This window comes from Ascidiella aspersa, chromosome 4 (assembly GCF_963924565.1).
Source record: "Ascidiella aspersa chromosome 4, kaAscAspe10.2, whole genome shotgun sequence".
NCBI lineage: Eukaryota > Metazoa > Chordata > Ascidiacea > Phlebobranchia > Ascidiidae > Ascidiella > Ascidiella aspersa.
The window spans coordinates 28,370,291-28,398,137 of NC_139450.1; the positions used below are offsets into that span (position 1 = coordinate 28,370,291).

At 39.2% G+C, this 27,847-nt stretch overlaps 2 protein-coding genes across 2 annotated transcripts in view; one reads left to right on the plus strand and one right to left on the minus strand.

Annotated features, from left to right (window-relative positions):
* The window catches only part of LOC146157313 (ATP-dependent chromatin remodeler CHD1-like), a 61,361-nt gene that overhangs the window by 14,609 nt on the left and 18,905 nt on the right, over positions 1–27,847 (plus strand). The window contains exons 13-20 of the mRNA XM_083388168.1: positions 14,375–14,496; positions 17,257–17,473; positions 18,329–18,498; positions 19,459–19,566; positions 22,158–22,346; positions 22,981–23,131; positions 23,825–23,977; positions 25,915–26,136. Coding sequence (XP_083244294.1) covers positions 14,375–14,496; positions 17,257–17,473; positions 18,329–18,498; positions 19,459–19,566; positions 22,158–22,346; positions 22,981–23,131; positions 23,825–23,977; positions 25,915–26,136 — 1,332 coding nt within the window. The remainder of the gene's footprint in view (positions 1–14,374; positions 14,497–17,256; positions 17,474–18,328; positions 18,499–19,458; positions 19,567–22,157; positions 22,347–22,980; positions 23,132–23,824; positions 23,978–25,914; positions 26,137–27,847) is intronic.
* LOC146157314 (uncharacterized) lies at positions 1,310–7,456 on the minus strand. Its single transcript, XM_083386801.1, has 6 exons — positions 7,191–7,456; positions 6,445–6,617; positions 6,259–6,318; positions 5,704–5,812; positions 3,217–3,572; positions 1,310–2,658 (listed from the first exon to the last, which is right to left on the minus strand). The coding sequence occupies exons 1-6, from the start codon at positions 7,454–7,456 to the stop codon at positions 1,310–1,312; spliced, it is 2,313 nt and encodes a 770-aa protein (XP_083242927.1).

Here is a 27,847-nt window from a genome sequence, read left to right on the forward strand (position 1 = left end):
AGAATAGGACAGCAAACCGCCGAATGCAAGCGCAGTATCACGGTCGGTTCCTTGCGGCGCACTTGCAACGAAAGCTGCATATCCCTCGACCACAAAACGCACGTTTAAGGCTTCCTTCCGGTTTCGGCGCATTGTTGCAACACTTGGGCGTGCACTGCGCATATAGTGCCGGGTTTAATAGGTCGCCGGCCCCCGAACTCTTGCAAACATAGGCGGAAACTTTGTAACCTTGGCGTTTGGTGGGTTTCGTTTTCGATTTTTTAGAGTCCCCGTCTAAAACGAACAGTGTGTCCTCGAAATCGATATTTTTGTTTGGTTTGAGAAGTCCAGTGGTTCCCAAACTTTTTTGGCTCGCGCCACACTAAAAATATCTTAAATATTTCGCGGCACACTGTTAACAGAACGACAATATGGTAACTTTACAATCGCCCTTAACTCGACAAACTAAATGTAAATGTCTCAATATTATTAATTTGATATTAATTAGTGCGTATTTGAGTCTAAAATGCTTGCCTAGTGGTAATACAAATACCTTATTGTCCAAAATTACAAAAAGTTTCGCGGCACACTTGGCAATCTCTCGAGGCACAGTAGTGTACCGCGGCACACAGTTTGCGAATCACTGCTTTAAAAGATAAGGCACGCAGTTTTCGGTATGTTTTGACACCTCTGAAAAAACGCCCAATTTCGCCCCACCCTTGTTCACTCGCGTTCATCGCTCGTTAGCCAAAGGTCACGTAGGCAGCGCAGCAAAAGGTTGTGCAAGGGCTAGCGTAAACACATCAATCGTGCTATGGATAAAAATAAGTTGGCCGTGAACGATGTAAACACACTCGAAGTTGAGGTCATCGCTATGGCTAAAAATAAATTTTTCGTACTGTGCTTATATCCGAGAAGGGATATGCAATACTACCGGATCGAAGCCGATACCCGATACCATGGTGGTTTTATCGGTACTTGTTCCACACTATAGGCTCGTATCAGTGCCGATGTGCCATCCATTTATTTGTGCATTTGAGCAATGGCTTCTTAGTTTCTTACTAACACCTTTTCATAGAAAGAGTTAAAATGGCAATCGAAGAGACAGGCCTCTTTGTGGCCTGTTAACCAAAAAAACATTACCATTTTCCCCTTACATCTTATCAGTTGTCATTTTTTGGGATCGAACTGCCGTAGTTTTTCCAAAAAATAATGGGTTTCAGTATCGTAACAAAATACGAAGTATTGGACAAACTATCCGAGCGACCCGAAGATGCCAACAAGCTTAACGCACTGCGCTCAAGTTGCCATCACGTTAGCCCACCACGAGCTAACTTGACGTGTGCTTCTTCCCCGCCGACGCCGACACTTTGCTGTGTTTTTGGTGGTACTGAGCTGCGTCCAGTGCCCCTGTAAGTCGCCGTTTGACCGCCTCGCGCACATACCTATCCTTCAGCACGCAAATGGCGAAGATAAACAAGCCCTGGAGCCCGTTGAGAGCAGCGTGGAAGCCTAAAAACACGTCGTGAAGGGTATCCGAAGTGGTGCACTCGTCTAACTCCGTACCACCGCTTAGCATGAAGGTCGGGAGCCAGCCGAGCACCCAAGTCACTCCAAGAAGCGGAAAGAGTCTTAGGAAGGCGCTGAAAACCACCAGGGGAATTTCCCGTCCAGCTGGCGGGGACGCGGACCCCTCGTTGCAAGCCCCACTACTTGAAGTGTCGCTGCTGATAAGGGTCGAGTGCGAGGCTTGATATTGCCTGCTCTCGCGCGAAAGCCGTACGATCACTGTAAGGACCCTGGCCAGTAAGATCGTGTTAAAGAACAGAACGATTAGAACCGGACCGCTTGCAGCCCACGAGAGGTTATTCTCGTGCTCTAGGAGGCAAATCATGCCGTTTCGGGCGAACTCAACGCCTTCGTAGATGTACGCGCCTGCCGCAAGTCCGTAGGCCAGCGTCGCGCCGCTTACAATCGCCGGAAGACCCCATCCGACTGCGAACTTAACCCAGCCAAGGGTGCGGTTGCGTATGTTGCCGCGTATAATGTAGACGTGAAGTATAAGGCCTTCGACGCCCATCCACGCGAAGCTGGCCAGAACAAAGTAGTGGCTGACGAAAGCGCTGGCCGTACAGGCGACGCGCCCCCACGAGGCGGCCAGGTCGCTGAACAAAACCGCAAGACTGACGCCCAGAACCGCAAGCGTAAGGTTTACGTGCGTAACGTGCCGCTCCGATTTGCCAGCGTTGCCGGATGCGGTACGCGCCATACGGAAGCAGGCGATTGTAATGAGACAGAAGAGCGCCGAGACAGCGCAGCAAGCGTAGCTGACCAACTTGACTTCCGAGACGCGGTGACAGCGATCCTTGATCTTCCGGAGGTTGGAGTTGACCAGAAAGAGCGCGAATGTGGTGGTGTGGTTGCACGAGCAAGTCACCTCTTCTTCTTTGCTGACTCCTGTTACCCGGCAACCGAAGTCGCTCCACTTGGAGCTCGTGTAGTTATAGAACTGACACGAGATCTTCTTTCTCCTCTCTTGCTCTTCTTTTGACTCTGAGGAGGATGTTTGTTCCCGGTGAAGAGTGAAGTTGAGGGGAACGCTCACCTCGCTTCCCTTTCTGTCGTACATAGTGTAGGATAGCACGGAAGAGCCGTAAACAAACTCTTTGCTGTTTAAGCCTGTTGAATAATAAGGTATTTGTTAAGCAAGTCATTTTAAAAACGTTTAGTGTAGCAGTATGTTTTTTTTTAGCTGAAACAATCTTGATGATAATGTCTTTCTACGGGTCTTGTGCTATGCACTTATTCATTATTCGTGTTACTTTTTGCAATGCACTCTGTAACTGACAAATTTGAGCTTAATGTACACAGCCAATAAATATATATTTTTGGTGGTGGAAGACTCTAGGTTACATATAGATGACAGTGATTAATGGAATGAGGATTCTATACCAGTCCTACTGTTTTTTGTTTTATTTTACGGCGTTTGCATATGTTTATGAAAATTTATGGGGTTACAAAAGGGTTGCAATCAATTTTTTTTAGCAACTACTTGTAAACAATATAACGTGTTTGTATCAGATGCCTGTTTTAAAATTTAACGTTTAAAAAGCGCAACTTCAATAGCTTCTACGACCAAGGCCACACTTTCATTGCGTGATCTTTGGTTTCCGACCCTGGTTAAACCATAGAGGCCAACTTTAAGCGGAAGTCTGCATCAGTCAGCAGCAAACTCGCCTTTCAACGTGCTTTCCTTCGTGTCCGTCGTCAGCAACAACGTCTCATCCTCCTCATTCTGCATTCTGCTCAGCAATCGAGCCAAGTTGCCGTATTCGATCGACACCGACGTAAAGCCACCTTCGGCATATACTTTCTCCTTCAAATTCCTCCCGTGCTCGCGGACTTGGACTGCGATGCTGCCGCTCCGCAACTTCTTGCTGCCTTTTAGCTTCTCCTTGCGCCTGGCTATGACCTGTCTGAGCAGGCGAACGACTTGCATTGGGTTTTGCTGCTGTTGCTGAGGTCTGCTGTCGAGCTTCGCCTTGGCTGCCGAAAGACGCCAGCTTTCCGAGTTGCGCTCGTCCAGGATTTTGCTGTTTGTCATAAAAATTAGAAATTATGGGAAACAAGTTCGGAGCATAATGGTGGAGGTTGCAGTGAGACGCAGTATAAGCATATCAAGTCCATACATAAGTAGGTGGCATTTTAGCGACTAAAGTAGAATAAAATACTGTGCGTAGCCGTCTTCGTCGAAATATTATCTTTACTACCAGCATTGGTGTCAAAAGTTTGTATTAACGGTTCGACGGTTTAATGGACAATTTGGTGTTTTTGCAGATGCCGGTTTTATCTCTGAATGCAACAAACGGCGATGTTTTTGTCTTGAAATAATTTTCAGTATGGTCCCTGATCCATTTGTTATCCCTCATGTAATACAAAAGCGATTAGTTTTTAGTTTTAGTCATTAGTTTTGGTTTAAGTTTGATGTGCGATAAGGGTAAAAATTTAAAAACAAATTGTCAAAGTTTCTTTATATTTTTTTGAGTTCAGAAATATTACAACCTTTTTAGCTTTTGAAAATTAATTCCTGCTAAATTCACCTTGTCACTGCCACAAAGTTCCTCGCGAAGTATTCGACTTTTGTTTTGTTTGCTTTTTTCTCCCCTCTCATGTTGGCGATTTTCTTCAGCAATTTTCCTGCTTTGATAAGGACTTGAACTTCCAAGGGATTCTGATGGCTTAAAACGTGTCCCAGCGTATCTAGTAAAATAAAATTCATGAATGGGGCTTCACACTGCCTTTTACAATACCGTTATCGGCCGAAGAGAATTTTTTGTCGTCTTTTTTAGTGTTCCTCAACCTCGCGGCAACCCAAATACTAAGCAAAAGTATAGCAGCAAAGGTCAGGTGACCCAAATATTTTCATCAAACTTTTTGTAAGTGAATAAAACTTGAAACGTATTTTTATAAGTGCGAATTAAATTAACACGACCTATTTAAACTTTATCAGCAATCTTTCTTAAAACTCAAATTTAACCATGTAAACTAGTGTAGTCAGCCAACCAACCAAATAAAACTGCGACCGAACTTTAGGTCGCGACTGATAGGTTGAAAAACACTGATCTAAAGAAACTGATGCTCCGCAAACCTATTTTATCTCAGTCGATTAGTTAAGCCTACAAAATGCATAAGTATTCGTCAAAGATTTATTTTTTTCTTGATGTGTCAAGATTAAGGATTAATCCATTTCTCAATAAAAGTCTACTCTTTTCTTAACTTCCGATCGACATTTAGATTATAGTTTAAATTCTTACCGTTGGCTTTGACCAATATGTACGTGGCCTGTTCCATCGACGTATTTTTGGAGAGACGCAACCCTCGGTTTAACACCTTCAATGCCCGGGACTGCAGCGCCTGTGGTAAAAATAAATAAATAAAACTGTTAAAAACATTAAACAAAGGGTAGTGGAGAAAATCCAACTGTTAGATGAGAATCGATCACTGTATATTGCCTTTATTTTTCCGTTGTTAATTTCGCCAAACGTAAAAATTAATTCGCGCTGGTTACCAAGAATGGTAAGATTTCGCACTAAATACATATTGAAGAACCAAATAAAACGTAGTAATTGATCAGTTGTTATTTATTTTGAATTCCCATGCAATATAATGTTTTCTAGTTGCCTTCCTTTTTTTTTACAATTAAAATTAAGCAACGTGTAATGTGTTCTTAATGTGTAACAAAAAACACCTAAAAGCTTTCAAATTATTTCACCAAAAATCACCTTCGCGCCGTTCCTGACTTTCTGCGGACTCGTATTCTCACTTGTTGTCAGATTTTTTGTCGAAGTTTGAGTTGTTTCGGGACTTGCGCTTGTCGTAATTTTAGTTGTCGAACTCGGGACGGTAGAAGGCTCTGTTGTGCTGGTCTTGGTCGTGCTTTTAATCTTGTATATTCCTGTCGGCCAATCTGTAAATGATAACGGACTCCGTTAATCAATAAATAATTCGCATTTTAAGCTCGATCCCTATGGTTGGTTAAAGAATTGTTGCATGATCAGACTGGATATAAACGTTGTTTCGAAGCTAAACTTTAGATTCGCTGCGCCATAAATAGCAAACCAAACGATTGTTTAACGCAAGTATAATCTTTTAAAAATTCCATTTATCTTAGCACCAAGATTTGGCCTGTCTATACTTGACTTTGCACTAAAAATTCAGTTTTACTCACCTTGAACGCCGGCTTGTGGTTTTGTGTACTGGCAAATAAACCCCGTGTAGTTGGTGTAACACTCAGTGGTCAGTATGTTGCCTTTGTGCATGAAACTGCACACACCTGTACGTTATACAAATTCAATTAAAGTACGAATCGCAGATTAAAGTTGGATTTATATCTTGTAGAACGAGTAATTTTACCTTACTTTCTCGTTTATCTTTGGAAAAATTTTAAATTAAGAGAAATTTCTTAATTTAACCATTGAGTTATTTTTATATTCGTAGAAGCAATGTATTGCTTATTTAGCATTATGAACGTTTTAATTTTTTTAAATAAATTAATGGAAAACTTTTTTACAGCAATCAATATACATACTTTACAATCATGCATACTTTATCTATATAAATGAACTTTTTGAATGTAATTTTCTTGCTTTTAAATACAAACCTAAATTTTGCCTGGCTGTATTTAAACTGCTATTTTTGGTGCGTTGAGTTCCTTAAAAATATAAGTTATATATATGCAGCTATTGGGTCATCTGCGGAGCCATAAGGTCATAACTTAACAGCCCTTGAAACTCTTGTGATTTGGCGAAATCATCTTAATAAATGACGTCATATTGAGCACTGTGGGAATCTTAGTTGTGTATAGGTAGAATTAAAAAAATAAATTTATTTTGTATTGTTTCCTGAAGAGTAACTTTATTTTAGTTTGAAACCGACATCTATATAACATGCCGTTTATTCCCAAACCTTGACTTTTTCCTCGGTCTGTCGACTTGCATTCCTTTCGCGTCTCGTTGTTGTTGTCAAAATGAAGCGTCCCGTCGATTTCGAACAACCACTGTCCAGTGTCGCAGTGGTACCTCAGTCCGAGCCAAAACCGGGAACTTTCAAAAGCCGTTGTGAAGTTGCCCTGTGCTTTTCTGAAAATAAAATCATTAAACTTTTAACAACAACGCAGCTTATTGGCTTTGTTAATGCATTAAATCGTTAAAGACACTGGGACAGTTCGTTTTGTTACCTGCTGTTTCGTCACAACAAAATCGCCACAAACTGGATTATTCATGTCCGAAATGACTGTTAAATTGTTTTCTTTGTGCATTTTAATTTTAATGTGGTCGGTCAATTTTTTTTATATCACATTATTGGAGACCGCAGTGACAAGGCTAAAAGGTTGCGAAAAAAGCACAAAAAAAAACAAAAAAACATTGGCACAGATTTTTGTAAGCATATAATTTTTTCCAACCTTTAAAATGACAATAAAATCGGGGGATTGCTAATTTGCGTAACAGACTGTGATTATGGAGCATAATGGTTGAAGGTTGTAGCAAGACGTAATAAGAATATACAGAGGTAGGTAGCATTTTGAAAGTTTCCAATAACTCTTTATTTATTTTCAACAGTATAAAGAGTTATTCGAAACGTTCAAAAGACGGTGATTGGTGTACATTTAGGCCAAACCTTACTAAAACAAAAATACGAAAACTCGTACCCACCCCGCGCAATCAGCGATGCACCTCTTCACCGTCGAGAGCTCCAAGCCGCCGTCGATTTTGGCCAGGTTTCCGGGCCCCAATTCCCGCAGATGCTCGACGGCGCTCCCGATGTCTGGGCGCCAATCCGGCCGGCCGCAAACGTCCCTTGCCCCGTAGTAGTCGACGCCGGAGTCGCCGGTCGCAGAGAAAGCAACGAATTGCCTGCTACCGTTGTCGCAAGGGCACACGTCCAAGTCCATTGCGCTGCTGAGTGGGATTGTCGCCATTGTCAATATGGCTTGAAGCAGAAATCCGAACGCGATTTTTGCGTTCATTTTTTTGGGTTTGCGGCTTTGAATATTTGCGGCCGTTTTGTTGTGCGTCGCCTATGGTCGCTTCTAGCCTGAAAAACGAAAATATTAGAGTCCCGAAATAGTTGCCAGCGTGTGTTGCACATCTTTCAACTAGTAATACCAACTATTCAACTTGACTTCTAGCTTTCAGCACAAGTATTCTTGGTTTTATTTTATTTCAGTGAGTTATATAGTCCATAAATGCACAGGTTCTAAAGGCCTTTTTTGAGAATTTATATACTGTTCAACATTTGTATGTTGTTTTAAACCAACTTAAATACTTCTCACACAAAAACGAATAAGGTTAATAACTTGAAATTGGGTAAATGCTAGAAGAGTAATGACAATACAAACGATGACATCACTAATAACTCGGCCAAAGCATCTGGTTTCTACTACACACTACATACATTGAGAGAACGGTATATTGTGACGATCGGTATCTTTTCTGATATCTTACATCGATTTAAATGAAAGTATTGATATTCAATTATTCCAAAAAATAACTGTTTCTACATAAACCTGTGCACGCGTACTTTCGTTAAACGACATTTTTACAAAACCATCTCCAGATCATATTCTTATTTCAAAACAATCTCAAGATCATATTCGTGTAACTTGGCAAGGAAGGTTTCTATGTATTTGTTGTAACTCACGATCTCCAAAACTGAATGAAAAAAACGGTTTAGCCTGCTTTTAACGCCGCCACGTGCACTGACTGAATTTTATATCTGCTTTGTAAAAAAAGTTGTCAGCCCAATTTGCTTTTAACGCTGCCGTCAAAACAACCGCTTGAATAGATACAACAGCAATACCAGCAGTTCCCCTTAAAACTCAAACTATAACCTCGCTATAACCTCGCTGTTGAACCCCGGAAAAAAACGCTGATGTTCCTTTTTCTGCGAACGAACTGGCAATTCTTTGCCACCGCTAGAGAAATAGCTTGTTTTGTCAAATTGATCGTGTTGTGGCTGCTAAGTTGCGCGTCATCTTCTCTTACTTGTTACGTTGGGGTTATCTCATCGACTGACTGCAATCAGCATCCGTTAGATTTTTCCTGCCTGTGTGATTAAGTCCCCCAAACGGCGCCGGTGACTAACCGGTTGTGCTTTGCTTTCAATTTCCGGCTGTCCGTCAACCTACACGCGACTTTCAAGTGGGGATTTCTGCTATTTTTAGGAATTTTGGTGACACTGTTTAACGACGAATTATATTAGAATCTTGACAAAAAAATTATTAAAGAGCTATTAGAAACGTTTAAGATGATACCTACTTTGTATGGTTCTTGATATTATTATTAAGTTGTCCTTTAGTGTAAATTTTCGATAAAGAGTGCCTCCTGATTTCCAGATTTAGAATTACACAAATACGACAAAAGATTGTTAGTTTTAGATAACTTTTTTCATGGTCTGCTGCACTTCTATATAGCTTTATTGACAAGCAAATTTGACTTTTTTACCATTTTGTCTGTCTTGTTGTTTCTGGTGACAAATTTAATCCTAATTGAAGCACATCAATCTGTCAAAATTGATGATTGGTTGAACTTAAATCACAACGTCCACAGCACACAACAGTTTAATCAAAATTCAACGGAAATATAATATAAGCTCCAACCCTTCTTCTTAAAGCCTAAACTCTGGACAAAATTAATCAAAGGTTGATACCACAATAATCTTCTGCACTTATAAAAATACTTCGATTCAACTCTTAGCGTTAACTATTTGGCCAATTAGGGCGCTGTTTTCAGTGAACCGTTTAAATCTGCACCTTGGTAAAAAAAAAAGTTGTTAAATTTACTCCAAGCTTCTGCCGTGCTTCAACCCATAACGTTGAACGCCGTCAAATTGGTAGGGTTTACTTTTGTATCAGGCTATTTCTATGATTATAGCAGCATATGTGCGATCTCAATACCTTGTCTAGCACTCTGTTTACACGCGAGCAATCTTGCAATCGCCCACCGCAAATAACAGTCGCCCAGTTGGCATCACATTCCCAAGCAAGAGTCCCCCCTCCCCCTTCGTTCAACTCACGTTGATTGCGTCGAATGATTGGAACTTCCTGTGACAACGCCGCGCGCGTGGCAGGCCTTCGACTGTGTGCGATATCTAGTTGCGTTTCCAAGTTATTTTTGCTGGGCCCTTTCCCCATTCGTTTGCGACAACCTAATCGGAATACTTTTGATGGCTTGAAAGCTATATTCTGTGGTGGCCTTGAAGCCGATCAGTAGATACCTACTGCTATACTGTCCCGATTACCTTCTAGTGCCTTCCCGCCAGAGATCTTTGGCGTTTATTGCTTGCACAAATCACGCCAGTGACGTCATTTAGCGTGGAATATGACCGACCTAGTTAAATTACCAACAATTTTTTTCGTTTTTAACGTGAATATCGTCCTAGTTTTGATAAGGATTTCAGCCGAAAAAAAAAATAGCGTGAATTTTTAACGTCTACAAATTATGGAATGCAGTTGGGTCTATTGGTAGATAATGGTTTAGTTTTTGATGCCGGCTCGTTATATTACTTACGATAATTAGTTCGGCAATAAAGGTTGTTTTACTCGGTTGTGGACAAACGTCCGAACTCCTAAGTTTGATGCCAAGTAATAATAACCTTAAACAAGTATTACGTAAAGTGATTTGTTTTATTCATCGCGTTTTGGGCGCCCTCCATAGTATTTATTTTGAGAAAAAAGATATTTCATTTTTGGCATTAATACGGATTTTTCACAAGCCCTCATGGAAAAACGTCACACAATTGTTGGGTTAAGACTGGGGTTAACGCTTGAATTCGGGTGGTTAAGTGTTATTAAAGAAATTACTCGAGTTTTGCATGCTATTTATAATCAAGTCCCATGTCCATAAACGTGTGGCGTAACTATTCTGCGCGCATAGGCCACTGGATCAGCAGCTATCTACTGATCGGCTTAAAGCCATAGGGGTGAGATTTACCCCACTTAAAAGTTACCCACTTACTAACCTGGTCGGCTGTTGCGAAGCACGTCTGCTTTTTGAACCCAGGCTCTTGCGTTTTTGGCTGTAATTCATTTTATCTCAAATTCGGCTGAAAATCCTTGTGGGTCGAGTAATTACTTTAAGGCGTTTCGTGCGTGTTATAAATACAGTACGTTTCTCAAAATCCGAGCCGCTTCAGAAAATTGACCTGCCAAAATTTGTCTCTTGACCTGCCGAAATTCATGACCCGAAATTGTTTATTTTAAACTTGTTGTACCCACTATGTTCCATACACAGTTTACACACATATACGCATGCACCTAGCTCATAACACTTCAGTCATCTTATGTTGCTTTATCTCACGAAGAGTAGCTTTTTCTTCCTCGAAATTTGTTAAGTTTGAAAACAAAGACCAATGCAAAGGTTCGCTGGAAAAATTTTCACATCAGCACTATGGAATAGTTTTGTAAAAAAAAGCACCACGAAACATTTGGATGTATGGGCGGCCGAAAAAAAATTGAAAGAAAATTCGATGCTCTCGCAAACAAATTTGCTCCGGAGATCTAAAATTTTCTCCTGAGACCCCCGCATTTGTCTGCTCTCGAAGCCAAGAAATATATTTTCCACATAAGAAACTCAATGCAAGTGAACCTAGCTCATAACACTTCAGCAAAAGCTTAATGTAAAAAGCCGCACACGTGTGTAAAGTGTGGCCTCGCCTACTGCTCCGCGTGCATCAGTGTTGACACGACCCTCAATAGCCAGACCGCGTACTTCCTCAACGGCACAAGGGCCGCTCCAAAAACCGCTTTTTGGCAACTTTGCGCGCCCCGAAAACGGCTCGCGATGAAGCCAAACTTGTAGCGTCAACCCGCGGCCAATTGAGGCCGAATTGTTGAGTTCCTGTTTTGGCGAGAGGCGCGAAATTTTCTCGTTGAGAAGTTTGACATGTTTTTGCAACCGTTCGGCGCGTGTCTTAATGTTCTTGAAACGAAAACTACTCCCGCGTAACCACAGCGAGTTTTTTTATATATAACAATTTGATTTATTTCAATCGTGCTTAACTTTTTAAAGCCGTTTTCCTTGAGATAATCTTTTTTGGTGGCAATTACCTCCTTTTTGCAAATGGTAAAGTTATGTGATCTCCTATTATTTAGGGTTGCCACATAGTCTTTAATTCTTTAAAAGTCTTTAAAAAATGTTTTTCTAAAAGTCTTTTGAAGAGTCCTCTAAGTTTATGTGCAGCTCAAGTTTTGTGTTTAGATAATGCCGTTGCAAAAACATTTTTTTAAACTAATTGTTACTTTGTCATGGTATTTATACTGTTTTGTTTTCAAATTATGTGCACAGCTTGGAGATCCAATTTTAGGAAGAGTCTTTTAATGTCTTTGTTTTTTTAATAGAAGTGTATAATCACCTTGATTTTTAATAAATATTGCTAGAATAATAATTAGGCACAATTTGAAGTCTTTGCCTTCGATGACCCAACCGCTACCTGTGTAATGGGCGAACCATGTGCCATTTTTGAAAGTACCTTCATCGCAAATTTTACTTCCAGTTTTGACTTTCTGCCGTTTGCTCATGGACATTAATCTTATTGTACTTAGGAGTTACTTCCCGGTTATTGTTTTTGTTCCCATGATGAGGAATACCCGGCTGAAACAGGGTCTATTAAAAATGATTAATTACCGTTTGGTTCCTGGTTATATGCGGTTGGATGTTGAACGTCCCCGTGCAATTTTTTTTTGCAATGCACTTAATTAATCAATTACCCCCAAATGGAAATATACAAAAGTTGATTAAACCAGGGACCATAGTAGCAAAATACCACCGAAGCAGTGAAACGAAACAACGCCACCAAACTCTCAGTTGTTTGATGTTTACAGAACTGTTTTGTGTCATTTCCTTGTCGTCTTTGCCGAGCTATGTAAAGTATTTTACGCAACCGCAAGGTTCAAAATAGTAGGCCTCTACGCTTTACGCATGGACCACCCTCAACTATTTTCGAGCTCTGCCCAGCTCAGAAAGCGGAAACGGTGCTCATAAACCGGTGATGAAATTAACGCCACGGTCAAAATAGCGTTCACACGTTTCCGCTTAAACAATGTCACGCCAGGTCGTTTCGTAGCGAAAAAGTCGATTTATTTCGTGAAAATTTCACGGAATTTCCTTGTGACGTAACTGGCGGCATATTAATCGTTCTAGCGTAAACTTTTTGCATCGATTAGCATACGCGAAAAACTACATCTACCCCGTATTTTTGCTCAGCTTTGCTGGCTTTCCACTTGTCACGAAACTTTCAGCCACACAATTTTCAGTGTTTCATTACCGCCATTGGGTATAAAGTTATATGTCGGGTTTCTGTCTGCTCATGTAGCTGAACGGCTTAAGGGTCGCACACCTTCGTTATGTGTTGGTGCAAGTTCACAGTTCTACTCGAGCGGTATACTTTTAATCTTTCGTTTTTCGCGGCCTACTTTTACCAATATAGCTTACTATTTAGACCGCTTTATTAAAAACAAGAATTAATTCAGGTCTTTTTACGAAAGTAGTGTACCTTTAATGTTAGGTACTTCTTGTATAGGCAAGGTTTGAAGAGAAGTAAATTCATACGAAATCACATTAAAATAAATTGAAATGTTGTAGAGTTTAATTCCTCAAGCCAAAAATGAATTGAAATGACTTCAGTAACAAGTTAACAGCCCATCAATTAAAAACCGCTCCCCTACGAGAGTAATGTGTTTTAATTAAAACTCCATCAAACACAGTAAATTCAGATAAATGTCTCCACTCTTCCGCATTAGCTCACTTCCTGATCTTTTCACAGCACATAAATAAAAAACAGAGAGGCTAAAAATAGCTGCAAGTTCTTTCCTGTAGCTTGAGCGAAACTCTTGCAGTTGCTGCACGGGCAAACAGCACAGGAAGCGAACAGCACACGCTCTGCACGCTCATGACGCGTATGACGTTGCACTCTATGACGTTGCCATGGTTTTGAAACGCGCCGGCGGTTGGTCACGTGACGTCATGTTGCTACGTCGCCGGTTGTTATCAACGCACGTTTGCGGCGTTGCTTGTATTCCGGGTAGATTTAGCTGAACTATAGTAAGAAAAATATTCCTGTTGATATTATCATAAACCGGATATATAAAAATAACAATGACAAGAAGTTAAAACAGCACAGTTGATGTAGACTTGTGTGTATCCATCTTTCATTGACTGTTTAAAAGAGGGTTTAAACGGGGATTCTAGCAAAATCCGTGACACTTTTTTTAGCAACCTTTATTGAAGAAATGTTTTTGATTTTTGAATGAGAATTTTTTGAAAATGACAAAACGGCGGTACTTCCGATTAGCCCAAATTTCGGAGTTTGAACAGAAAATAACTCTTACTAAGAGGTATTAGCAGAAAACTGTCGACGGTTTGTGGCCAATAGCGCTCATTTTGTGGGTTCGGCAGTTTAACCAAAATTAAACAAAATGTTTTCGGCGCCAGCAATACACAGTAGAATTGCACTATCAACCAAACGAAGTAAAATAAAATTGCCAACAGATGCACCTCGATTCGCTTCAGTGATTCCCAAACTGTGTGCCTCTAGGTATTGTCAAGTGTGCCGTGAAACTTTTTCTAATTTTTGGAAAATAAGTTATTTGTTTTAGCAATATTAGACTTGAAAATACGCACTATCCATTACAAATTAATAATATTAAGACATTTACATGTGGTTTGTCCCGTGTTAAGAGCTTTTGTAAAATTACCTTTTTATTCTGTTAAAAATGTGCCGCGAAATATTTAATTTGCCGCAAGCCAATAAGTTTGAGAACCACTGGTCTACTGAGAGAGTTTACAGGGCTGTCAAAGCAAACAAACATTTGTGGCTAACGTTGTCTGTATGCTCGCAGGTCCTCCGACACCGCCCCCGCTTCGTGCCGATGACGCGTCAGCCCGACTGGTTCGCGGGGAGGTTGGAGTTGAGGGACTACCAGCTGGAGGGAGTGAACTGGATCAGCCATTCTTGGTGCAAGTGAGTAAAACTGACCACTTTGCCTCATCTTGACCACTGGTTATACAATTGCGTATATTTTACAATTGATTTTATTTTGACCAATGTTTATACGATTGCTTATATCTTGACCACATACCATTACTTATATCTTGACAACTGATTACTGAGTTGCTCTTACTTTGGCCACAGGATACCGTCCTTTAGTGTATTCTTGTAGTTACTGTTGCAGTACTGCATTTGACTGTAAACTATAACTCTTCATTTCATTTTGACCTGACTATTGAACTATTCTTATTCTTACATTAACTCCGTTATCCTTTGCTTCACCACCACAGACCATTACTTGTATCTTTACCACTTGCTATTGAATTAATCTTACTTGACCACAGATATTATTCTTTAATTATTCTTGTAGTTGCTGTTGCAGTACTCTTACTTTGACTATTGGCCATTACTCTTACATTATCTTGAAAATTGACTATTGCATTACTCTTTCTTGGGCCACATTCTTATATTTATTCTTGTAGTTCTTTGTATTACTGTATTATCTCGCCATCAATCTGAATGCTGAAAACTTTTAGGTAAGTAAGACTCCTCTAGGTTCCAAGTCATTATTACAGACTGTAATTGGATAATCGTGTAAGGTCGTGCGTTAAAAAACAGTTATGTGAAAAAAACAGTTGCTTGTTGGATGCTTAAACTTTACTATCGGGATTCTAGGGAAAGTTTGTAATACTTGCATATAAAAGGATTTTTTTAAGAAAGCAGGTGGTGCTGTGTTGATACATACTTTATCTAAATATGTACTTAGTTTCAATAAATTATGTAATCGTTTTTTAGTGGTTAAATCGGTCGACCAATTTTGCTATTAACATTTTCTTGATTCGATTCACCCGATATAGTATAGTACGTATTGTATGTTGGCCGCATGTAAGTTTTTTTTATACGATAATTTTCGCGCCCCATTTGTGACACTGGTGCTATACGCGTACGTGACTCACCTACGATTCAATGCACAAAAAATACCTATTACAAATAACAGTGCTTTGAACCCCAATCACATCTAAGTCGCTTCCCGACGTGTGGCGACGTATTCACTTACTTACCACTAACTAACAGCACGTTTAGAGTACGTAATGTTAAGGTGATACTAGGATTTTGTGGTTACCTTATAGCTTAAATCTTTGGTAGCCGTCAATAAGACCAATGAGAGACGAAGAGACGAACTCTTGTATAATGCAAAGCTCTTTTGTGAGTGAAGGCTTGCTTCGAATTGACAGACTTAGGGTTGCCGCAAAGTCTTCAAACCTTTAAATGTCTATAAATTTATTTGCATATTGAAAAGTCTTAAAAATCCCTTTTTTTCTGAAATTCTTTGATTTGATTTTAAGTGCAGCTTAAGTAATGTGTTTTCAAGGAACACATTTTTTTACTATTTGTTATTCGCTTTACCATTATATTTACACTATCTCGTTTTCGAGTTATTTTCAAAACACGCAGGGTGATACAATTTTAATTAACTTTTTTTAGGGCTTTGGATTTGCATCATAAAATGCGCGGTATTTTTGGTCCATTTATTTTTGGTTGCGATTCACACCGTCATGAATATCCTCTTAGTTTCGGTATATTATCGCGTGGTTTCGAAGTCGCGCATGCAAAGTTACTTTTTTATTCACACGTGTTGTTTTGAGCGACTTTCGGTGTTGCGCAAAATTTTCAAAGAAATTTCGAAGAATTGATTAAAAAGGCGTTTGCACTCAGAGCGCCTTTTCCCTGAGGCTTTTGCATTTAGAGTTTCATTCAAATATAAATTTGCGTAATAGTGGATGACGTTGTCTATACGGAAGTTGGTTAACACTGTGCATTTCCACCCTAACTGACATTTATCATTTATGCTTAAAAGGGAAAGAAAGGGTATTTAGTGCCCACATCATACCTATTTTTGATTTTGTTCCACCTATTATGGCTCAAAAAGCTCTCATGTGACTTCAAAAACCCAGTTGTTCCTTGCCTTGCATAAATTTGTTTAAAAAAATACCTAATGTCGTACAAGTGTGAGATTTTTGTTTGTTATGATTACTTGGCGCACCAGACAACTAAAAAGGGTGGTAACACCGATCTGATAGCAAATTAAATAGAAATATCAACCACGGTTTGCAATCCAACGAAGCGAGGTAATTTATTGAAACATAGTAGTTTAACAACTGGAGGTAGCCAAACTTAACGTTTAAGCAAATTTTTAGCCTAATAACACGGAAAACTGCATTTGTACTTTTTAATTTGAATTATTTCGACTATTTGAGCATATTAATATATTCGGATAGCGATACTTTTCCTAAAAAATGTCTGGGATCGGTTTAAAATACAATGTTAAGTATCTGACATCTCTACTTGTTTGTGACCGTCTTCGATTACGCGTCTTGTTTTAAATATTTAAAAGTTGATAATTCTTGAGTGTATGTTTCACCTAATAACTGCGGAAAAGAGAATATATGTTTTACCTTATAACTGCGGAATGAAAATATTTTGTAATTTCTACAAAAATCTTGGCGTATAGTTTGTATGAACCGTGTAAAGTAATACAATTATCCTAAATGTGTTATCCTCGGAAAAACGATATTTTTTTATTTGTGCCAAAATTGTAATTTTTTTTAACTTGTAATTTTTATTTAATTTGTGCACACACAAATCTAAAAAAAATTGCTCAGACTTAAAAAACTAGTTTACAACCCTTTTTTCCACTTTCTTTGCAATTAACGTACTTATTTCTTTACGCAGAGGCAACAGCGTGATCCTTGCCGACGAGATGGGCCTTGGTAAGACAATCCAGAGCATCGTATTCCTGTCCTACCTCTACCACACGCACGAGCTGTACGGTCTCTTCCTGGTTATCGTGCCCCTCTCCACTATGACAGCCTGGCAGAGCGAGTTTAAGCTGTGGGCGCCTTTCATGAACACCATAGTTTATATGGGCGACCAAACCAGCAGGGCTACGGTGAGTGCAGGCTCTTAGGATACAAGAGCAATGTAAGGCATGCATGCTTTTTGCTACTATAAAAAAATCCTTGTAGTACGTTATAAGAATGTCAAAGGGCTCCCCTCCCATACATAAGTAGGTATCATTTTTACAGTTTCAAATAACTCTTTAATCGTTTTCAACATAGACCCTGTTTGGTAAAAAAGATACCTACATTCTGTATTAGCTTTGATATTCTTATTACGTCTTGCTACAAGCTCTAACCATTATGCTCCAAAGTTTCTTATAGTGTTTGGTAAATTCCCTAGACCGGGGTTGGCCAATCAGTAGAAGATCAAATTTGTTACTTGGTTAACCGCAAAGAGCCACATCTTACACTTAGGCAAAGATAAATATCACCCAGCACCCTGTTTCTATCTCACCACCTTTGCCTAGCAAGATTTTTTCACTAACAATATTGTGTAGGGCTGTAGGCTATACGATTTTTTAATCACAAAAAAAAAATATTTCACAAAAAAAAAGCAGGACTTAAATCAATTCCATCAGGTTGTCTAAGTTTTTAAAGTCCGTTAACTTGATTGAAAATGAATAAAGAGTTATTCGAACGTTCAAAATGATACCCACTTCTGTATGGGCTTTGATATTATTACTACGTCTTACTACAACCTTCAACCATTATGCTCCAGAATTTAATATGTTACACTTAGGCTTAATATTTGGTCGCTAAAAAGAAAAAAAGATTGACAACCTCTGATTTGGAACAATACGTTCGGCTGGTTCGCCCATGATTTTATAATGCCTGTTCTTAATGTCAATAATCATCAATTTCCAAAAACTACAGACCACCGTAACGCGTTCTTTTTTATGTCACAGATTCGCGACATCGAGTGGAAGTTCCCGAACAACCGATACAAGTTCAACGCGGTGTTGACCTCGTACGAGATCCTACTCAAGGACAAGAGCTTCCTCGGCTCGCACTCGTGGGCGGTGATCGCTGTCGATGAAGCTCATCGACTCAAAAACGACGACTCACTGCTTTACAAGTGAGTGTCAGGCAGGGGCGAATTTTAGGGGGCCAACTTTAAACTGTAGTTTTTGCGTATTTTAATTACGTAAAATTGCTTCGCTCGAATCAACATTATATTTCTTGTATGTTCTAGTCCAGTGGTCGGCAAACTTTTTTGGTTGCGGCCCCAAATTCTGTTTTTAGAACTATCGAAGGCCCACTACATAAAACCACTACGAAAACTTGGGCGGATCAAGGGTATTTGGTTTGAGTTTGACGACCACTGTTCTAGTCCTTTTCAATTAAATCTTGTTAACATAAGGGCCCCTTGCGCAAACCCATTTTTTTGCATATTTTAGCTACTACATATAATTGACTTGTTGTTTCCAGTATGTCTTTGGATAAAATCTTTTTAACATAACGACACTTTACGTCTAACCCAGTGGTCCTTAACCGGGTGCCAATTCTAATGCTCAAAGGTGCCGAGAGATATGTGAGAATATTTAAAAGCTGTTTTTTGCTCAACTCTTACAACTTTTTGTGCAAGATTCGAGTGGAATAGCTCCAATTATAACTTCCTACGTTGCGCAGAGATAAAATGGAATGTTTGACACTTTAAACGATTTAAAGGAATTTTTTCATTACAGTATCCACCGGAAATGTTGTTGGTCTTCTAAATAAATAAAAAAATACGTTATTTTTTTAGCTACAAACCTTTAAAACACGTTTTGACGCAACTTGTGACGTCACGTTTAGACGTAACTTTGTGACGTCATCTCTTGCTTACGAAAACTTGCACGGCATTTCTCTTCAGGAGGAATGATCTATATACAAATATATGCAACGGGAAGCATATAGCTTTGTATATATAAAAATTTTTTTTTTGTTTTTTTAACTCAAAATAGAGTTTTTTGTTTAACGCGTTTTTTGGGGGGTCTGGCTAGACATTTTAAATTTCCGATTCTTTAAGCATTGTCACAGTAAGTTTGCCGCGCAGGTCTCTGATCGAATTCAAGTCCAACCACCGGCTCCTGATCACGGGAACTCCCCTTCAAAACACCCTTAAGGAGCTTTGGGCCCTCCTGCACTTCATCATGCCTGACAAGTGAGTAGAGGCAGTTTGTCGCGCTAACTAGTAAATTCTAGATTTAGTTAGTCCTTATGTACTGTAAGCTAAACAAGGTGGAGATTAGAGTGTCAGTGGTTGATTTCCGTAAAGCTATCACCCAGTAGTACCCAACCTGCAAACAAAAGTGTCCGCGAAATGACGTCCTGTTTTTTGCAATTTTACGTTTATTAACAAGTCTCAGTTGTATATGTATCATAAAAACGACTGGTAAAAATAGCAGAACAATGTAAACGATTGTTACTTACTTTATGTATTTGTTTCACTGTAAAACAATAAAAATTCACTGGTAAAAATCAAATTGCTGGAATCTGTCCTAGTTGCAAAGGTGGCCCACAGACCCATTAAGCATTAAAACTTTGACACGCAATGGGTGCAAGGTTGTGTATAGATTATGTTCATTATCGCTGATCCTTTCCGGACATGTAAATATAATGAAAACCAGCTGTTAAACATAACATCCCAGTCAATATGCGTGGCAAAAGTCTGTTAAACATTGACCCTACTAGACAAGTGTAATTGTTGCAAAACAATTCTTTATCATAACAACGTGACACTAGTAAAACTTTATGAATGAAGATTGTTTTGTAATAGATGCTTCCCATTCGAGTTCAACTGCATTAGTGTAGCGGTGTAGCCCATGGGTTACATCGCACTTCAAACAGGAAACGAATAGAGCAAAAGTCCCAACATGGTGCACACTCGTAGCCTTATTTAGGGAAAAATAGCTGGAAGAAGGTGAAGGGCCGCACAAAAAATAAGAAAGGGCCACACGTTGCCCACCCCTGCCTTAGGACAATGGAGAACGCTTGCCTTGATTAAACGCAAGCTGACGTCCATTGTCTGTCGCATAAAGCGAAACTGCTGTGCTGTTTATTTGTAACAGTACAAAGGTGCCATTCTGGAACCTAGTTTTTTAAACTCCCATTAAGGCCACTTTATATTTAAATTTAGACTCTGACCTGATGAAGCACGGTGGTGCGAAAGCTTGTCAAGAATACAATTTTGTTAGTAAAGACTGATTAGAATCGAAAAGCACAATTCGCAAAATAATTTAAAATATACTGATATTTTCAATATAAAGCACTTTTACGTAGATTTAATGATACCTATTCGCTTTTCTAATACCTTTGGCAATATAGTTTTAAGGATGAACAATTAACAGCCCCGTTATCATATTATATAAAAGTTTATCGTTGTGTACCCGTACGCTTACTTATGCTTGTTGTTACAAACAAATTCACAAACAAACGATTTCACGATATATGTTAAAGTTGGATAGGGTTTGCCTCAATAATGACCTCCCCCTTTAGATTTGATCTGGTACAGTTTCTTTGCATTAATCGCGTTCCGGAAACGACAGAGCAGAACTCACCACAACATCAGTGCATTGTTCGAAAGGCACGTCGTTCTAAGTAACAACACGTTCTGTGACATAACAATGCCCCGTTCCGCCTGCCGGGGCAAGGGCGGAAGTCCGGGCGTGTTTTCATCGGTGGCTTTCCGCCAATAGTCAGCGTTGTTGAGTGACCTTTCATCCGGTTTTGCAGTGTTGCAGAATTTTGGGGAAGTGCTATAGCTACAATCGTGTTATTTGTTTCACACTTTCGATGGTCGTTGGTGACTGTTATTAATGCTACCGCATTTTGAGAGATCAAGAAATGTCCGCAAAAACTGATTGAAAAAAGGTTGTTGTTATGCCAATTTACATTTACTGCCAAAAACAGTGGTTCTTGACCCTTTTTTTAGGCCTCAACCTACAAAAACAACAAAATTAATAATCTTTTTAAAAATGTATGTTATGATAAAGGCAATCAATTAATGAATAAATTACACTGGGATGACCGTACAAATCCCTCTAACTTAATATTAAACTTTTAAACAATCGAAAGCTTGGATAATGCATTTTGATTTTTACCAGTCAAACATTGCGCCCCATATCATTGTTAAGATTGCCCCCATAAAATTACTCGATACCCTTGGGGGTAATCACCCAGAGTAAAGAACCACTCAGCTCAGCCTTGTTTTAAACCAGCGGTTCCCAAACTGAGGTCCTCGGACTAATTGGGGTTCGTACAGCAGTTTCAGAGGGTCCGCAAGGAGAATTATTTATTAAGTTTAAAAACATTAGGCTTTATCGAATGTTTTAAACGTTGTCTGTCATAATTCTTATAGTCATCACTCAAGTTATGCTTTATTATTCGATAATAAAGCGTGTTGTATAATGTCTCTTGTGACATCATAAAGCATCTATTACGCTGTACTTCCTGCTATCCGTGAATCGTTCGCATTAGTTAGAAAGTTGTTACATTAGAAAGAATCGAGACTGCTCCAGTGTACTACAAAAACGTTGGTCAACCGACCCTTGAATTTTTATAGGGCCGCAAAATATCAAAATCATTGCAAAGGGTCCGCCAGGCAAAATTTTTGGAAAAGTTTGGGAACCGCTGTTTATAACAAAGGGAGTTTCCGGTTAAAACTGTGCATGTAAAATCCTATATCCAAACCTTAGGAGTAGTCCAATGCTTAACACTGTGTTTTAAATGCTAACCGAGCTCCGTGGATCGCAGGTTCGAAGCCTGGGAGACGTTCGAGGCTGAGCACGTGCAGAACCGGGATTCCGGCTACGCTTCGCTGCACAAAGTCCTTCAACCGTATCTGCTGCGTCGCGTCAAAAAAGACGTGGAGAAATCGCTGCCTGCCAAAGTCGAACAGATCCTTAGGATTCCGATGTCGTCGCAACAAAAGCAGTACTACAAGTAAGGATTTTTACTTGTATAAAACAAAATCATGTACAGCTGGGTTTCTTAAACTTTATTTTACCTAGGAACCCTAAAAAAAAATTTGGCAGAGTAGACAAGAATTTTTTAGAAATGACGTCATTAATTTACGTCATAATACAATAGACTTCATAAATTAGCTGTTTCCGGTGCAAAAAATGTGAAATGAAATGAAGTCTAACTGTATTGAGTGCAAAACAGTTTTTTAACTAAAGCCTACTATTTTCTTTGAAAAATCAATTGCTTAAATATACACTAATAGTTCAATTAGGCCTTCATGGACCCCCTAAAATTAGTTCACGTACCCCCGAGAGGTCACATGACCACAGTTTAAGAACCCCTGGTGTACAGGGAATCGGAATAAATGCTTTAAAGCTTGTTAATCGATAATATTTTTTAGTGTGGAGTCACTATGCTATATTCACGGATCTGTAATGTAGCTTGAAAATGAATGTCAAATTCGAGCAAAACTTAATAGGTCGCGTAAATCGACATCATCTCAATCAAGACGTTACCTGTATAATCATCAGTTAATGTGACTTCTAATCGTTTCGTAGTTTCCAATCGTTCACTCCCCATATATAAAAATGGATATCCTCTCTGTCTCCCCCAGGTGGATTCTGACGAAGAACTACGAGGCGCTGACGCGTGGCAACCGCGGAAGTCACACTTCCTTCTGCAACATCGTAATGGAGCTGAAGAAGTGCTGCAACCACGCCTACCTCGTCAAGCCGCCAGAGCTGGAGCCGGCCAATAAGCTACAGGTGATTTTTATCGAACTTTGTAAAAAAAATAGCAGGGAAAATTTTCGAAATTTTTTTTCCAAAAAAAGACCGCCTGCCGGGTCAAAAAGTCGAGCGATCCATTTTAGGTATTTGAAAACCTACAAATTTTCTCTGAAAAGTCTTTAAATTTCTTTGCATTTTTTTCATGAAATTGTGTGGCAACCCTGATATTGTTCCGCAGCAAAGATAAGCTATAAACAGGGTTACCGTCTGCTAAGACCAAAAAAATAAGCCCGCTACTATTTTTAGGACATCCAAATACAAATAGTCCTAAAAACACGTCTTTATTATATCGCGGAAAAAATAGAAACTTCTTATATGAAATGAGATGTAGCGCCTTCGACAGGTTTCACCAAACTTTTTTCATAAAGGCCCGGAAAACAGTTAGGATTTACGATTACTGGTTAGATATTACTTTGTCAACCTTTTCAACGTGAATATAGTTAAACGACGGAAATAAAAGAAACCATACAATTAAAAATGTAGTGAGGCCTAATAAATTCTCGCATACGACTCAAAAATAAGCACTTTTTTTAGAAATAAAAGCACCTTAGTATTTTCTAATGCTACCAAAAATAAGCACAAATCTTGGAAATAAGCACGGTGTGGTAACCCTGGCTATAAATAAACGTCACCATCTCTAGATGCAATTATTTTTTTCTTGCTCTTCAGTGCTTGCTGCGTAACAGCGGTAAGATGGTCCTCCTGGACAAACTGCTCCTGCGTCTGAAGGAGGACGGACACAGGGTCCTCATCTTCTCTCAGATGGTGCGCATGCTTGACATCATCCAGGAGTACCTCATCTCACGGCGACTACAGTTCCAGGTATTTCATCTGCCGAGAAGATGTTTGTTTGTCTGCAAATGCTTTAATCACGCTGCAAAGAAAGGATTTTCTTCGGGACTTTTGGCAACTGAATTTAGAACTTATTCGATAAAATCGACATTTTACTGATTACAAACGTTTCGGCAATACCTCGCCATTATCAGTGTAAAAATACAAGTAAAGATAAAAACGCTAAAACACGCACAAAAAAAGGACAAAATAACACGAAAAGAAGGCGATGTATGTCAGTATATAATGGCTTGAATATTTTTATTGAAATTACTAAAAAAACGTGTATTGTGTTTCAAAGTTTATTGGTAGTCTAGCAATTTTGTATATTAAAATACGTTTCACTATTATAACATTATTTATCGTTGTGGTTAAATGTCTCATTTTTTTCCAAAATTATATAGAAGACTTATTAATTTTTTCAATCATCAGGTTTATCTTTATGGAATTCGAATTGCTCGCTTTCCACCCGGTATAGCAAGTTTCACCGCAGGCGTGATTTTTTTTTAGCCTTAGCTACAAATCCGTAAAGACTCCACTGATTTTGAGTGGTCTCTCTAAAACACGCAGTGTATCATTGGTGTATCTCCTGTACAACCTAAGAAGATCGTGACCTAACTTGTAACATAGATTCGCGCTTTTTTTGAATAGTTAGCGGTTCAGCTATACATTAGCAGTCGGTAGGGTCAGATAACAGTTCTATCTTTCTGTATTTGAGATGAACTGTATTTGAGATGATATTTTCACCATGGTCTTGTTTTTCTAGCCTTTTCTTGTGAATGGTTTAGTTTTACGAATGACTCGGTAAGTCTTTTCTAAACATGCAAGCACAGTGATAGTACGTGCTCTTTTTACCCTGAACAAAAACAGCTTATAAAGGACCAAATCGGGGATGTCCGACCCGCGGCCCGACTAATGTTTACGTGCGGCCGACCACTTATTCTCACTTTTAGTAGCCTTTATTTCATACAATTATTTCGACTATAATCAAAACTTGTCGAACGCGCAGAATTTGATGAAGGCCTAATCTCATGTTTTTTCTGACACTATAATTGAGTGCTATGCCGCATTTTAACATCCATCGAACACTTGTGCAGCCTTCATTGTTAAGCAAGTTGTGTGTTTTTCTAAATGTATGTTTGGGGAACGTTTTAAGGAAATACATCAGTCAAAAACATGTCGTACCATGGCATGATACGGCATGTAAGCTCAATTTCTAGTGCTTCGCGCGATAAGGCTGACGTTTTCACGGCCCATTCTGTTAAAAGGTTGGACATCCCTGGACTAAATCAATCAACCGCGAGGCCATGTCAGGTGTGCCGCGACGTTCCCGGAAGTGTTGCACTTGTGTTTTTTTTTGAGTACATTTTAAAAATCAGTGAAAATACTAAAAATGGACATCAAGGCGGGACTTTTCAAATCTTTATTTTTTTAAACCGATGTTACGTTCGATTGCAGGAAGTCATTTTTTTTTAGTTTTTTTAACAAACCAAACTACCAAGTGATAAGAGAGTACAATTTTTTTAGAACTCTGCCGGTTAAAGATATTTTAGAAATATGGTAAGATCTATAAGAAAGAAATAAGTCAAATTTTGGCGCCTTTGTCGCATTAAATAATGCAACGCACGTTTTTCTAATTGCCTATTTGGTAAATTGATTATAAATTGAAACGTAGTGAAAGATTATTTTTTTTGAAAAGATTTTTTTTATTTAATTGAAAAAAGTTACTCAACCCTGGGTACACAATGCACGGATCTGTAACGTAGCTTGATATAATAAATTGCAAAGCTAAAAAGGTCCTTTTTTTTACATTACTGAAGATGATACAAGCTCGTATCAAAACTTCTTAATCAAGATGATGTCAATCTACACGACCTTTTTGGCTTTGCAATTCGAATATCAAGCTAAAATAACCTTATTTGTCGCAGCGACTTGACGGGTCCGTGAGCAGCGACAAGCGACGTCGCGCGCTCGATCACTTTAACGCCGACTCTTCGGAGGACTTTTGCTTCCTCCTGTCCACCAGAGCCGGAGGACTCGGGATCAACCTGGCCACCGCCGACACCGTGGTGATCTTCGACAGCGATTGGAACCCGATGAACGACCTCCAGGCTCAAGCTAGAGCGCACAGGATCGGGCAGAAAAATCAGGTAGGGTGGAATGTTAGATGTTTTTTTTTTTGGAACCGAAAGACCTAGAACGCAGTACAAAGAAAATTGCAGTCGTTTATTCCAGGGTGCAGCGAAAGACCGTAAGGTACATCGAGTCAACTGCACCCTGTTTGCGAAAATGTTTGTTAGAAAAAAAAAACATTTACCCAGCAAAAATATTGTCTCGTTGAAAATTTGTTTTCCGAAATTGTGCGACTGTTTCAATACATTTAAAGCGACCATTCCTTTGTTTAAAAAGCATTTGTTTAGAACAACAAGCTACTTTTGCATTTAATACGAAGGGCAGAAGATGCTTCACACACTGACGCACATCCGACCTTACCTTTGTTTTTAAACCTAAGTGGTGGTAAAATCGACAAATTGCTGTAAAGCTATAAAAAGAATTTCCATATAGTAGAGTCGTTATGTTTATGAAGGGAGATTTATGATAATTTCTTGAGAAATAGATATAAAATTTATTCAGCTCGACGCCGCCTATAAATTAAATTCCAAGCACATGATTTGATTTTCATGTCGATTGCCGCAAGTAAAGTTGCAGCACCATCATTCGATCCGTCTATTCGCGGGACGTTTCCTAATCACGCAACGAACGATCAGCAAATATAACCTATAAAGCGTGCGTTTTTTGATGGCCTGGCTTGATCAGGATGTGCCGCGAACTGCCATTAGTTTGTGATAGCGTTTCCTTCTCATGAGCGACGTTTTCCTAACAAGCGTTTCTAAATTTAACGCCACTTTTCTTTTCGTTGATCTGTCTTTGACGCGACGAAACGTCTTTTCTGTGTTAACGTGCTGACTGCATCCGATGCTAAGACCTTTAATAGGTCTTCGGCATTCTTCCTTGTGAAAGGACACAGCGTGCCGCCCTTTTGCGATCGAGGAAAAACGCGTTTGACATTGAAACGCGTAAAATGGATGCCTGGTCAATGTTTGACAAACTCGGGATACGGTTCTTCCAAATCGCATTTTCAAAAGGCCGACCACCAAATTTAACGCAAACGTCAATTCTACGAAAAAAGCGCATCTGTAAACAATGTTTACGCGCAACCGTGCACATTTTTTTACGAAAATCGTCTAACTAATCGCAGTGGTGAGAAAGGTTTATGCAATCAGGTGAGCTGAGGTGATCTATTTTATGTTTAAAAAGTGTTAAATGTGTTTAATTTTTGTAAAATCTGTTAAATTTGCCTGCGGTAAGATATACAGCAGTATTGCACAACCATTCTGTGCCTAATACGCGTTCTTGCAAAACTGCGTGTCCTGTTCACAGTCACTTTTACTTAGTATTTACACTTTTCGTTTGTTTTTCTACCGACACAGACATATGGATCCTGTTAATTAATTAAAATAGCTTGTAAGCTGATTATTTTTTCTTCTCCAACACAACATTTTATATAATGTATGTATCTTGCATGGGGCGTGTTTATCTAACCACACGCTTTGGTCCGTTTACACGTCTAAACGGACGTGCATTTTTTTTTCATGTTCAGATTTTGACATGTGGTTAACTCGTACTCAGGCAGGTTTATATAAAAAAGCTTTTTCGTCCGAATTACGCAGGTATACGGACTAGCGTACCTTACTAAAATTCACCACTTGGTCGACAAACATCGATGTCTGTTTTACATATGGATTCAGATATGCTGTGATCCCGCATGCGGGCAGATTTAGTTAAGAAAGAATTTTTCGT